Source organism: Mustela lutreola, chromosome 2 (genome assembly GCF_030435805.1).
Source record: "Mustela lutreola isolate mMusLut2 chromosome 2, mMusLut2.pri, whole genome shotgun sequence".
Lineage (NCBI taxonomy): Eukaryota > Metazoa > Chordata > Mammalia > Carnivora > Mustelidae > Mustela > Mustela lutreola.
The window spans coordinates 225,159,305-225,172,816 of record NC_081291.1 but is presented as its reverse complement, the minus strand read 5'-3'; the positions used below and the strand labels follow the sequence as shown (position 1 = coordinate 225,172,816).

General features: G+C 58.3%; 1 protein-coding gene across 3 annotated transcripts in view; it reads right to left on the bottom strand.

Moving 5' to 3' along the window:
- Positions 1-4,073: 4,073 nt before the first annotated feature.
- Positions 4,074-13,512, bottom strand: part of PRMT2 (protein arginine methyltransferase 2) — a 32,220-nt gene continuing 22,781 nt past the window's right edge. For 2 of the 3 annotated variants that reach the window (XM_059165008.1, XM_059165009.1), the window contains exons 7-11: positions 10,760-10,935; positions 8,189-8,318; positions 6,985-7,121; positions 5,317-5,488; positions 4,074-4,664 (exon numbers count right to left, since the gene is read on the bottom strand). In XM_059165008.1, the coding sequence (XP_059020991.1) occupies positions 4,632-4,664; positions 5,317-5,488; positions 6,985-7,121; positions 8,189-8,318; positions 10,760-10,935 (648 nt within the window). In that variant the 3' untranslated portion in view covers positions 4,074-4,631. Of the gene's footprint in view, positions 4,665-5,316; positions 5,489-6,984; positions 7,122-8,188; positions 8,319-10,759; positions 10,936-12,640; positions 12,981-13,512 lie in introns of those variants that run through there. The other variant, XM_059165010.1, reaches the window with a different exon arrangement.

Genomic DNA, 13,512 nt, shown 5'->3' with positions numbered 1-13,512 from the left:
ACTTCAGCAACTCCGGAGGGGCACATGATGTCTGGAGTCACTTCGGCGGGAGACCGGGAGCCCACAGGTGCCCGGGCGCCTGCCCACGAAGATGCTGATGCTGTCCGGGGAGAGCTGGCTCCTGCTCCTGCCCCCACCCCTGCTCCTGCCGCTCCCCCTGCCCCTGCCCCTGGCCCTGCCAGAGCGACTCCCACTTCCCCTGCCCCTGCCTGTGCTCCTGTTCTGGCCCTTGACCCAGATCCTCCCTTGGTCCCACCCCTTCCCCGACCCCTCCCTGGGCCCCTGTTCCCGCCCCAGACCCAGCTCCTGCCCTTGACCTCGCCCAGGCCATCACCCCTGCCCTTGCCCCAGCTCCTGCCCCTGCCCCTGCCCCCGCCCCTATCCCTTCGCCTTTCCCTGCCAGGGCCACTGCCCAGGCACCTGCCCCTGCACCGGCCCCAGACCCAGGTCCTAACCCTGTTCCTGCCCTTTCCCCTGCCCCTTCCCGTGCCCCTGCCTGGAAGGCCTCCACTTTCCCTGCCGGTGCCCCTGTTCCTGCCCCAGACCCAGCTCCTGCCCTTGACCCTGCACCAGTCATCACCAAGGCACTTGCCTCCGTTCCTGCTCCTGCTCCTGCCCCTTCCCCTGCCCCTGCGTCTGCCCCTGCCCCTGTCCTTTCTCTTTTCCCTGCCAGGGCCACTGCCCCTGCACCTGCCCCAGACCCAGGTCCTACCCCTGACCCTGCCCCTGCGTCTGCCCCTGCCCCTGCCCCTGCCAGGAAGGCTTCCACTTTCCCTGTTCCGGCCCGAGACCCAGGCCCTGTCCCCGCGTCTTCCCCTTCAACTGCCGCCAACCCTTCCCCTGGCCCTGCCAGGACCACTGCCCCTTCCCCTGGCCCTGCCTAGGCCCCTGTTCCCGCCCCAGACCCAGCTCCTGCCCTTGACCTGGCCCAGGCCATCACCCCTGCCCTTGCCCCAGCGCCTGCCCCTGCCCATTCCCCTGCTCCTATCCCGTCTCCTTTCCCTGACACGGCCACTGCCCCTGCACCTGCCCCGGCAAGTGCCCCAGACCCAGATCCTGCCCCTGCACCTGCCCCTACACCTGCCACAGACCCAAATCCTGACCCTGTTCTTGCCCCTGCTCCTGCCCCTGCCCCTGCCCCTGCCCCTGACCCTAACCCTGACCCTGCCCCTGCCAGGAAGGCCTCCTCTTTCCCTGCCGGTGCCCCTGTTCCTGCCCCAGACCCAGCTCCTGCCCTTGACCCTGTACCAGTCATCACCAAGGCACTTGCCTCCGTTCCTGCTCCTGCTCCTGCTCCTGCTCCTGCTCCTGCTCCTGCTCCTGCTCCTGCCCCTTCCCCTGCCCCTGCCCCTGCGTCTGCCCCTGCCCCTGTCCTTTCTCCTTTCCCTGCCAGGGCCACTGCCCCTGCACCTGCCCCAGACCCAGGTCCTACCCCTGGTCTTGCCCCTGGCCCTGCCCCTGCCCCTGCCCCTGCCAGGAAGGCCTCCACTTTCCCCGCCTCGACCCCTGTTCCTGCCCCAGACACAGCCCCTGGCCCTGCGTCTTCCCCTTCAACTGCCGCCACCCCTTCCACTGGCCCTGCCAGGACCACTGCCCCTTCCCCTGGCCCTGCCTAGGCCCCTGTTCCCGCCCCAGACCCAGTCCCTCTCCTTTGCTCCTGCTCCTTTCCCTGCCCTTGCCTGGGCTCCTGTTCCTGCCTCTGACCCAGCTCCTGCTCTGGATCCTGCACCGGCCACTACTGCTGACCCTGTCCCCACCCCTAGCCCAACCCCTGCCCCAACACCTTCTCCTGCGGGACTCCCAGACCCGCATCCAGAGCCCACAACTCTGCGGGGAGATCTTCCCAGAAAAATGCCGTCAGTTCCATCCCCTGACCCCGACATCCCCCAGAATGTTTCATCCCCCCTCCTTGTGTTCTTCCTCTCCTGTATGGAGTCACCGTTCTCGCCGCCGTCCATCTCCTCTATGCCGTGTATTATTTATTTTAAATAAAAGTTCTTGTTTTCCTTGGAACACGTCATGAGCATGAAGTGCATTCCCAACGCTGTGCCACCACGCCCCAGAACATCGTTGCAGGATACCTCCTTCCCCAAAGGAGGAGACCCTGAGCCCAAGCCCTCCTGCCCATTGTTCCCCCCAGCCTGGCCCCTCGCAAGCCCTAAGCTGCTTTCTCTTTCTGTTCCTGCACGTGTTCTGGAGGTTTCTGGAAGTGGAATCCCTCAATAGGTGCCTTTGTGTCTGCACCTATTTTCAAAGGGCCCTTGTTTGGGGTTTGGTTAGGTTTGGTTTTTGTTTCTTCTCTCTGTTTGACATAGAATTTCCCTTCTTGGATGTTGAGACGCCCAATGGGTTACAGAGGAGATGTCATCCTAGGGACCCCTTTAGGAATTCTGGGCACAATCTCGGGGCCAAGGCCCCTGTTCCTGCTGGGACACCACAGTCGGTCCCCAGACAGGACACGGCTGTTTCCTCCTGTGGCCCACACAGAAACCAGGGAAATGCAGAAAGCTGGAAGACACACCGCGGAGGGCAAAAGCATCGCTCACAACCCTAGACCAGAGAAAGGTCTCCCATGGGTCTGCTCCACTCCATGCTCCAAGTCTCTGGGTCCCACAGGGACAGAGACAGGGACAGAGACTAGACACGTGCAAGTTCAAGGGGGAGGAGAAGCACACAGGGAGTATGTGTCAGGAGATGCAGGAGCTCCCGGGGAAGGACTCAGGCAAAGGAAACCCTGGGGAGGCAGTGCTGGTCACCCTCAGACTGGCAGGTGTCTGGTCTGGTGACCAGCAGCCCTGGGGAGAACGTGAGGAAGCAGAGGTCCGATGCAGGGCCCCTGGAGAGAAGGCGGACAGGCACCCCTGTCTGAGACAACCGTGAGCGGCACCCATCCCAGGCCACAGGTGCACCTGTCACCTAGCAGGGCTCAGCCTGGGACTCACCCCCAGAAACTCTGGCTCGATTGGCCTCGGATGTGTTTTCAGTAGGATTGGGCACAGCAGTGGTGAGACAGCAGGGAATGGAACAGTGTTCGTGCCCAGGGAGATGGAGGGGATCCTGATCCCCGTCCTCCTGACACAATGTCCTGGGGCTCCTTTCTCAGTGCTGTCTGGGGCACAGGATCGAGGCAGCCCCTCTGAGACCCCACTCCTGCCACCCTGCTCCTGGGGACATTCATAATAGTTTAAGGAGGACGTAGAGAGGATCCAGGATGACAGAGGGCCAAGGAGAAAGAAGGTCAGCACTGGGAGGACAGATGGACCAGCCCCGAGCCACCATGCAGGGCCTAACCCTAACCCGAACCAGAACACTAATACTAAGCCGAATCTGAACCGGAACCCGAACCCTAAACCATAACCCTAACACCGAACCTCAACGCGAACCCAAACCCTAACCTCAAATCGTAAACCTGAACCCAAACCCGAACCCTAACCAGAACCCTAACCCGAACCCTAACCATAACCCTAACCCGAACCCTAACCCTAACACCTAACCCTAACCCGGACCCTGACTATGAGCCTGACCCTAACCCTAACCATACCCTGAAGCTGACCATGACCCTAACCAAGAAACAAACCCCGACCCTAACACTGACCCTGACCCTGACGGTGAGCCTGACCCTAACCCTGACCGTAACACCGATGACGCTGACCCTAACCCTAACCCTGACCTTGACCCTAACACGGACCCTGACCCGAAACCTAACCCTGATTCTCAACCTAACCCTAAGCCCTACACTAACCCTAACCCTGTCTAACCCTACCCTAACCCCAACCCTAACACTAACCCAAACCCTATCCCCAAGCCCTAACCCTGACCCTAACCCTGACCCTGAACCTAACTCTGACCCTGACTCTAAACTGGAACCTAACTGAACCCTGACTCTGACCCTAAGCCTAATCCTGGCCCTGACCTGAACCCTGGCCCTGACCCTGACCCAGTCCCTAAACAATACAAGAAACTGTGGACCTGTCCCCCCAGGCACGGAAGTTTCTATCAGAGGAGAAAGGTTCCGAAGCAACGCATATAGCATGACCCCATGCTTGTGAACAGAGCGTGCGCACGGCAATGGGTTACACGCCAACATCATTTATTGAAAAATATTTATTGGACACGTGCGATGTGCCGACACAGAACGGATCTGGAAGACGTCTCTACGACTGTACTACCCATGCAGAGTCCCGTCGCATGCACGGCCAGCTCCGGGGCCCGCACGGCCTGGGACAGCCCCACCTCCTGCATGGCGAGGGGGGTCTAGGGCAGCAAGGACACCACGACACACGATGCGTGAACAGTCACTTTCACAGGACGACAAGGGTGATGCGTGTGTGTCCTACGAGCTTAGAACTAGACCTAGCTAGGGACACTGTGCCACCAACTCACCCACAAGCCAGCACTGTGGACACCACTGGTGGACACCTGCAAACACAGCTACTTCTAGAGGACGGACACAGGCAGTGACGGTGGTGAGGGACTTCCCGCCGAGCCCGGCGTGGTCGGCAGGTGACTGACGACGGGACCAAGCCCGCAGAGGCGGGTGCTGTCACGGGTCAGGCGGTGAGCACGGGGGCTCCTGTCCCAGGGCTCCTTCCCGCAGTGTCAGCTCCCCGCTCCCCACAGAGCGTCCGCTGTCATCTCCAGATGGGAAAGACCTTCTCTCCGCCCTGGCAGAGACAGCGCAACAAAGCCATCAAATCAGCCGTCACTGCAGGACGTGCAGCGTTTCCTAATAACTGAATGTCGTCCAAAGAACGACATTCAGGTGCAGAAATTTTCCTGAAGACACGATAAAACTTTTAACAAGAAATCAGCATAAACAAAGTACAAAAGAGGTATTAAAGCATACAAACCATCTGATTTTCTTTCCTGCTCTACACTAACCCATGAGTGTCCCCGGCGCAGCAGCCTCTGTGAGACTCCAAGCCCCAGGGCCCTGCGGGCCATAGCGTCACGGTGGGCAGGATGGCTCCACCACCCTCCAACCACCGCCATGGTCAGACGACCCACAGCACACCCCTACACCACACGCCACCGGCCCCGCCTCCGCCCCCAGCCTCCCCAGCTCTCCATGGGGCCTCCTAGGCCACAGGAAGGGTGGACCTTGGCCGGGCCGGGCTCTGCCGTCAGGCTCACCCTCTTGCCCTCTATTTCCTGTTCTGCACATAAAAGCTTCCTCTTCCCATCGGGAGGATCAGAAAAATAATGCAGTGGACAAGGCCGTGTCTTGGCTGGTCAAGGGCTGGCCACCGTGATCACCCCAGACCCGTCTCCCAGGACCAGCGCCCCCGCCCCTGACTTTACAGCTAAGTATCTCACTTTCTGTGACGTGGGGTCTTGCGTGGAAGTGACAGACCAGCTCAGTGCCACGGACATGTGCCTCCTCCACACCGGGTTTCTCTGCAACACAACTGAGCCCGTGACCACGTCCCCCGGGACGACAGAGACAGGCTCGTCCATCATGAAGAGCACCTGCTTCCAGTGGGTGGTTCTGCAAGGCACGGGGCAGGGGTCACTGCGCTGGAGCCGGACCCTCTAGGCTTCCCCGCAGGACAGACACACCCCAGCCTGACAACCCGGACGGCCTCTGTGGGGACAGGGACTGAGTTACGACCCAGGGCAGCGGCAGCTCCTGGACACGGCACGGATTCCGGGCAGGGGAGGGCAGCTGGCACTGGTGGCTCAGAGCACACACGGCCGGGCCCAGGCCCCTCGCTCCTTGCCACAGACCCATACCTCCCAAAGTCCCCTGCTCGGTTCCTGAGCCGCCCGTGCTGGAGTCCCTGTTTCTGCGGCCCAACAAGTCTTCGTTCCCGTGCAAGCCCGGGTGAAGGTGAGCGGGACAGACGTAACATCCGAGAGATACAGTCACACTCCCGAGCTCCTCAGGTCTTACCGGCTCGGACAGCTTGGCCCGACCACCCACTGCCGCCTCTGCCCCACACCTGACATGCAGCCCATGGTCCCGCTCACCGGCCCCCCCTTCCTCCTGCCCCAACCACTGGGAGGGTCTCTCTCTACCCTCACAGAGCACCCGTCCCGTGTCTGCACCCTGCAAGCCCACACCACCTGTGTGTGGACACTCTGGGGGAGACCACCCCGGCACATGACCGTCCCCTGGGTGTCTGCCATGGTCCTACCCTCACCTCACATCTGTGCTCGCGGGACCTGGACGGAAAGCTGGCCAGAGCCCAGCCCCGCCTCCTCCACAGGACACAGGGCACACAGCCCCTCACCTCTGCCCCCACTTTCCAGAAGGGCATCTGGGGTCCTCCTGGGCCCACTGCCATAGCTGGCATCTAACTGGGTGTTGCCGCAACCCTCACTGGTCCAGACCAGTTACCGAACAGGACAACAAAGGCGTCAGAGGGAGGCAGCATCCCCATGGGGGCTGCTGTCGACCACGGAAGCTTCCCAGTGTGTCGAGCAAGTGAGCGGCATCACATTACTGCATGAAAAGTTGTCTCAAGGGGCACCTGGGGGGGCTCAGTATGCGAAGCCTCTGCCTTCAGCTCAGGTCATGATCCCACGGTCCTGGGATCGAGGCCCACATCGGGCTCCCTGGCCCAGGGGGAGCCAGATTCCTCCCTCTGGCTGTCGCTCCCCCTGCTTGTGCTTTCTCTGACAAGTAAATAAATAAAATCTCTTTTTAAGAAATTTGTCTCAAGAAGCACTGACCTTCCCCTGGACAGCTGGAGTGGAAAGCCCGTAGAGCTCTATGAGACCACAGGACGCTAAAGCAGCCTCCAGGGCCAAGACCAAGTCTGCTTCTCCTAGTCATGCAGGGGTCAGAGGGCAGCCCAGGAGAGCCCAGCGCGGGGACGGGTGGGGCCCTGCCTGGACTTGCCCACCCAGGGCCTGCACTCCCTGCTCCGAGGCCCAGGACCACTGGGTCTCGGCCAGAGGGCTGACCACCTGAAGGAAGGCCAGCCGCGTCAGCTCCTCCCGGGGCTGCTGGTGGGGCCCCCGCGGGAGACGCACACTCACGGGTGGAAGGGGCCTGTGCTCAACACCAGCTGGGGCTCGTCCTCCTCCAGACTCTGGAACCGCACGCTGAACCAGGCCGTGAACCCGTGCAGCGCGCCGGCTTTCCTGATCTCGAAGTGCAGCTCGCCTTTCATCGTCTGTTCAAGCGGACGGTAAGAAGGGGACACGGGTTCTGTAAGCACAGGACTGGGCCACGAGGGTCCCCCCGAGCAAGAACTAGCAACTGTCCACCCGGGGCCCGCCCCACGGATCCCACCGCCCTGCCCTGCCCTCAGAACCGTCTAGTTCAGCAACGGCAACAGGACTTGCTGGTTTAGCTGAACACCTCAACACCACGTAAAATTTCCTCCTCCTGAAACTACTAAAACTGGCATCATAAATCCAAATGCTGCAGATAATGGGAAAAGGTTTCAAGCAATCTGGGCCTCATCCGCCCAGACAGGAGTGGAACCGAATTTCCTCTCAATTCTTTGCATAAATGAAGCTCCAGGCCGGTCTCTATTCTGCAAAACTACGTACAGAGTCAAGAGTTCAGTCTCGGGGCACCTGGGTGGCTTAGTGGGTTAAGCAGCTGCCTTCGGCTCAGGTCATGATCCCAGCGTCCTGGGGTCGAGTCCCGCATCGGGATCCTTGCTCCGCTGGGAGCCTGCTTCTCCCTCTGCCTCTGCCTGCCTCTCTGTCTGCCTGTGCTCGCGCTCTCCCCCTCTCTGTCTCTGACAAATAAATTAAAAAATCTTAAAATTAAAAAAAGAGTTCAGTCTCCACGTTGTTCTGCCCGTCGGAACCCCGCGGGGCTGCCCGGGACCCCCACACTCGCTCGCTGCTCCTGCACCTCTCCGCACACCCTCCAATGAGGTCCCGCGGCCACACGCGCCACCTCGTGGCAACAGGGGGAAGTACAAGTAAGAATTAAGACTTCTGTCCTCAACCGTAGTGAAAACAATTTTAACTCAGTCCTTGAAGAAACTGGATACGATGTATTAGAATCCAAAGACGCTGAAAATATTAAACATAAATCTGAAAAGAACGGATGATGTTGAAGAGGCCAGCGGTAAAGAAAATAACTTAAAAATATAAAATACAAAATCAAATATAAAGAAGCAAAGACTCTGGGAAAATCAAAGCAAGGCTCATGACATCCGCAGAGAAGTCTCGGTGCGCGTGCGCCGCTCACAACACGAGAGGGAAGCGCGTCTGGTCTCACCTCCAGGTCTGCGATCTGCACAGTCCTCATGTCCAGCTGTAATATGGTGCACGGCTCCGAGAGACAGTCTTCTGGTTTCAAAATGTGGTTATACTTGGGCTTCGAAAAAAACTCCTTAATTGCTAAAGATCTAGGGAAAAAGTCAAAGGCATTGCTCAGAGGCGCGGACCGACGTCTCGGGCTCTGACACACACACGCACGCACGCACGACCCCAGCACTGCGGCTTCTCTCCAGCATCCGCAGGAGTTCCAAGCCACGGCCTGCGGCACAAGGACACGGAGACGGGCTGGAGGTCCCCACAGGCAGCCTGGCGAGACCGCAGTGCGAGCGTCTCCCAGCTCCACCCTCTGCGCAGGGCCTGAGCTCCTGGAAACCAACCGTCCCTGGCAGGCAGCGCCCGGACCCATCCCACCGCCCTCCTCCTGAGTCGTGGACAGCGTCCGTGGGAGCCCAGCGCGGCTCCCTCGCCCGGCCCAACCTCATCCCATGGACACGTCCTCTCACGGCACGAGAAGGGTGAGTACGGGACAGTAAGATATCCACGGTAAATGGGACACTCCTGCTCTAGGTGACCCTCTCTGACCCGCATCAGCCCGACTCTCAGGAGGGGTCCCCGCACACGGGCTGAGCCCCCGCACCGTCCCTCGTCACTGCGCCTGACCCCACTGCGGAACACGGTGCTTGCCACTTACCACGGGAAATGGTTCAAAAATTGAGCACAGCACTAACTTCTAAAATAACAATTAAAAGTCAACATTTTAATGACGCCACGATATGGCCACGTTTTAAAAAATATTTTTCTGATAAAAATAATTATGCACATATAAAGAATTGAGAAAATACAGAAAAGTCCAAAGAAAAACCCTGAGTCTCCCATGCCCTTGCCTCGGCACTCTGCTACAGTTATTTTCCCCCTGGAGCTCTAGTTGTGTGTTTTTATGCAAGCAGAAGGCATTCTGCGTATGTGGTCTGTGCCCCCCCGGTGTCACCATGTCCTAATCCATCGGACGGGTGTACAGCCATCCACCATGCTCTACGGGACCGTCTGTTCCCCGTGCTGTGTGTTCAGGAGCACGCCGTGGCGGGACCGACGGGGAAGGGGGCGGATGTCCCCCGCACCCACAGCTCTGGGCACACGGGTGCGTCTCCCTCATCTCACCTACAGCTCAGGCAGCACCAACTGCCGTTTTAATGTGATCTTTGTCCATCCGGTTGGCAAAAATGGCCTTTAATTTGCGTTTCAATCACTAATGATGCTGGGATTTCTTTCAAATATTTATTGGTGACTTTATTAGTTTTTGTGACTTGCTTATTCCTGTGACTGGGCTAGAATTTCACTGGACACTCAGCTTTTGCTAACTGACTCTAGGGTCTGCCAGCTGGCACCTCCCTCCAAGCCGCGGCTGCCTTTTAAACCGTGTTCAGCTGCCGACTCGCGGAGGCTGTCCGTTTGTACAGACTCAAGTCCAGCGGCGCTTTCCTTCTGGCCACTTTCTTTCCATCCAAAACCTGACACATGGGCCCCCACCGATTCCGAGAGCTGATGCAGATGCATCAGAGTTTAACACAAAACTCTTAAATCCATGGGAAATTAAATTTCAGCGCACAGTATGAGAGAAGGAAAGAAGTTTCAAGCGGCTCATCCGTGGCCCAGAGCGCTCTGCCGCCTGTGCCCCTCACGCCCCAGGTCTCCCACACACACTGTGCGGGCCCATCCTGTGCCTCTGCTCTGTCCTTTCCTGGCTCAGGACCACTCTGCCTTCATCACTGGGTCCCCAGCTTAGACCTCACACCTGGCCCTCGATGAATGAGGGGCCGGCTCTGCCGGGGACCTGTCCTCCCCATCCTCTGTGGGGTTTGGGTTGAGAGTGCAGTGGTCCAGCATGTTAACTGGGGAAGGCGTCTTCCCTTGGCATTATCGTCTCTTTTTCTGAGTTGCTTAATAAAGGCCAAAAGGGCCCAGAGCCTCCCTTCTTCTGCACCCAGCAGACGTCCATGCTCACCACGCCCTCACGGCATACGTGAGACGTCCTGCAGTACTGAGCCGTGGGGCCCCCTACTTCCCAGGGCTGACACTGGCACCCCCAGACAACCAAGGCACACCAGCTTCTGTCACCATCCTCTAACAAGCGGCAACAGTGGGAACATGAAGGGCTCATCCACCAATCATCTTAGATTACAACCGAGTTCAGCGGTGCAAGTGCGTCCATGTCTACAAGGAGGAAAGCGCGCACTGTGGGACGTCGCTTCCTCTGCAAACTGCCAGGGATGACTTCACAAATACCCTGTTCTGATCCTTTAAAACTAAACAGCTCTTAGTAGGAGCACATATTGTGTGTGCGCAGACCATGCACCGGTAAAGGCCTCATCTGTAGCCGTGATCACATTTTCCCGCCGTATTTGAGCCTTGCTCACTCCCGTCACATCTGCTACCGGCGTAAAGGCTCGAGGGTCGGCCTGCCAAGTTCTCTGGCCTGGCGTGAACCCCCCCAGCGCCGTGGCGGGCTCCACACTCGGGGTCTCCCCAGCCCGCGCAGCAGAACAGCCGGCACACGGCCCGCCGCACTCACTTCAGGGCACTGAGGTTGAACTCGTAGGCGTTGTCCCAGAAGAGCACCTTGCTGCGGTAGTCCCGGTCGGCGCTGCAGGGCACCAGGTGCAGCGCGGCCGTGGTCGGCCAGATGACCCCGCCCTCCTTCAGCCACGCGTCCCGGGCGTACAGGATCGACTCGATCATGAACTCAAACTGCACAGGAGGGAGACACACAGGGCACACAGTGGCGGAGGCTGCATCTGGGACCCGTTATCTGGGGGCCGACCTGTACCCACAGCAGCGGTGGCGCTGACCCTTACCACGGCCTCGGCCAGAGTCCCACCAGCCCCCGTGAGACTGAGTCTACAGCCAGGCGGCCGCCGGTCAGGAGACAACTTCACCCCGTCCCCCGTCCCCCGCCACCCCACGCCAGCTGCTACCCCGTTTCTAACAGCCCCAAAAGGCCGCAGCGTTTTCACTGTCAGACTGGGTAAACTTGGCCTGGGGTACTCTCAGAATTTTCACAATCCTGTAAGTTCACTGAAATCACCTCCTAAAAACACGAGACATTAAAAGCAGACGCGCTGCGGAGGTTCACATGGTACTTAAGTCGTAAGAGCAGCCTGACAGCTCCCGACGCCCTCAGAGCTCCCCGGACAGGCGGGAGCGATGCCTCAGCCTGAGACAGCAGCGGCAGGAAGCCAGCCTTTGTGTCAGAACCAGGGAGTGTGGAGAGCGTGCGGGGAGCAAGAGGGGACGGTGCCAGGAGTGTGCTGCCAGTGTGCAAGGAGTGTGCAAGGAGCGTGCGGGGAGCAAGTGGAGACGGTGCCAGGAGTGTGCTGCCAGTGTGCAAGGAGTGTGCAAGGAGCGTGCGGGGAGCAAGTGGAGACGGTGCCAGGAGTGTGCTGCCAGTGTGCAAGGAGTGTGCAAGGAGCGTGCGGGGAGCAAGTGGAGACGGTGCCAGGAGTGTGCTGCCAGTGTGCAAGGAGTGTGCAAGGAGCACGCGGGGAGCAAGTGGAGACGGTGCCAGGAGTGTGCTGCCAGTGTGCAAGGAGTGTGCGGGGAGCGTGCAGGAGTGTGCAGGGAAGGCTAGAGGCACTTCGTTCTGCAGCTAAAGGGAAGCCACTAAGGGTTTTTTCTCAAATAATTTCAGGCGGTTTTCATTTCAGAAGTAGTGGATGTTCAGTATGGAAACATTCAGAAAAGTCAGAAAAGCACAAACCTAAACAAAAGTCATGAGTAAACCCAGGACCCAAGGAACCACTGCTCGCTTGGCACTTTATCCCAAGGACTTTTCTTCACGTACACAGACACGCACGCAGGTGAAAACCATATACAGATAATTTTTTATTCTATTTTATTAAACTATCTATGGTCAATCAGCCAGTCTACCGATTTTAACCCTTGTATGGATCTGTGTAACCACACTCGGGACACAGAACAGCTGCATGACCCTCGTATGGATCTGTGTAACCACACTCGGGGCACAGAACAGCTGCATGACCCTCGTATGGATCTGTGTAACCACACTCGGGGCACAGAACAGCTGCATGACCCTCGTATGGATCTGTGTAACCACACTCGGGGCACAGAACAGCTGCATGACCCTCGTATGGATCTGTGTAACCACACTCGGGGCACAGAACAGCTGCATGACCCTCGTATGGATCTGTGTAACCACACTCGGGGCACAGAACAGCTGCATGACCCTCGTATGGATCTGTGTAACCACACTCGGGGCACAGAACAGCTGCATGACCCTCGTATGGATCTGTGTAACCACACTCGGGGCACAGAACAGCTGCATGACCCTCGTATGGATCTGTGTAACCACACTCGGGGCACAGAACAGCTGCATGACCCTCGTATGGATCTGTGTAACCACACTCGGGGCACAGAACAGCTACATGACCCTCGTATGGATCTGTGTATCCACACTCGGGGCACAGAACAGCTGCATGACCCCAAAACCCTCCTCCCACCACCCCCGACGTCTGGAAACCGCTCAGCGGCCTCCCCGCAGCTCTTTTGGAGAAAGTCACACAAATGGAACAACTGTTTTCTACACTAATAGCTTCTGTCTTGTGCTTTCCATCCTGTCCTACTTTTCTACTTTTCTTTCCTCGTTACGGTATCACACTGGTTCCATTACCCTTACTGATGCCACCAGCTCCCTGGCATCCGAGTACCAGCCGCTCATCCTTCATCGCCCAGCAGCAGCCCTGGTGCAGATGTACCCCAGACACGCATCCAGTCACCTGCCGGCGGACATTTGGGTTGTTTCCAGCTTTTTGGCAATTTTAACTGGAGCAGTGTAAGCACGTACAGGTTTGTGTGTGGGCACAGCCGGCGTTTCCGTGTCAGTACCCAGAACTGGAATCACCGAGTCACACAGCAAGCGCACCGGCACCTCCAGAGGACACTGCCCAATGGCCCCAGAGTGGCTGCGTCAGTGTCGGGAGCCTCGGTGGCCCACAGCACTCGGAATCACAGAAACTGCAGCCACCCCGGCAGGCGTGTGGTGGCACCGCGTACAGCCTCAGTCTGTGTCCCCTGGTGACTGCTCTGCTTCCTGTCTTTTCACACACTCCCTTCTCAGACATCTGTATACTCTGGCAAACTCTCTGTTCACGTCTTTTGCACATTTTCCACTTAGGTTGTTTACTTTCTTCCTGTTGAATTTTGAGAGCTGTTTGTGTATTCAGGACACATATTAAATATGTGATTTGCAAATACTTTCTCCCACTCTTACCATGTTTTTTCATTTTCTTTTACAGAGCAGACATTTTT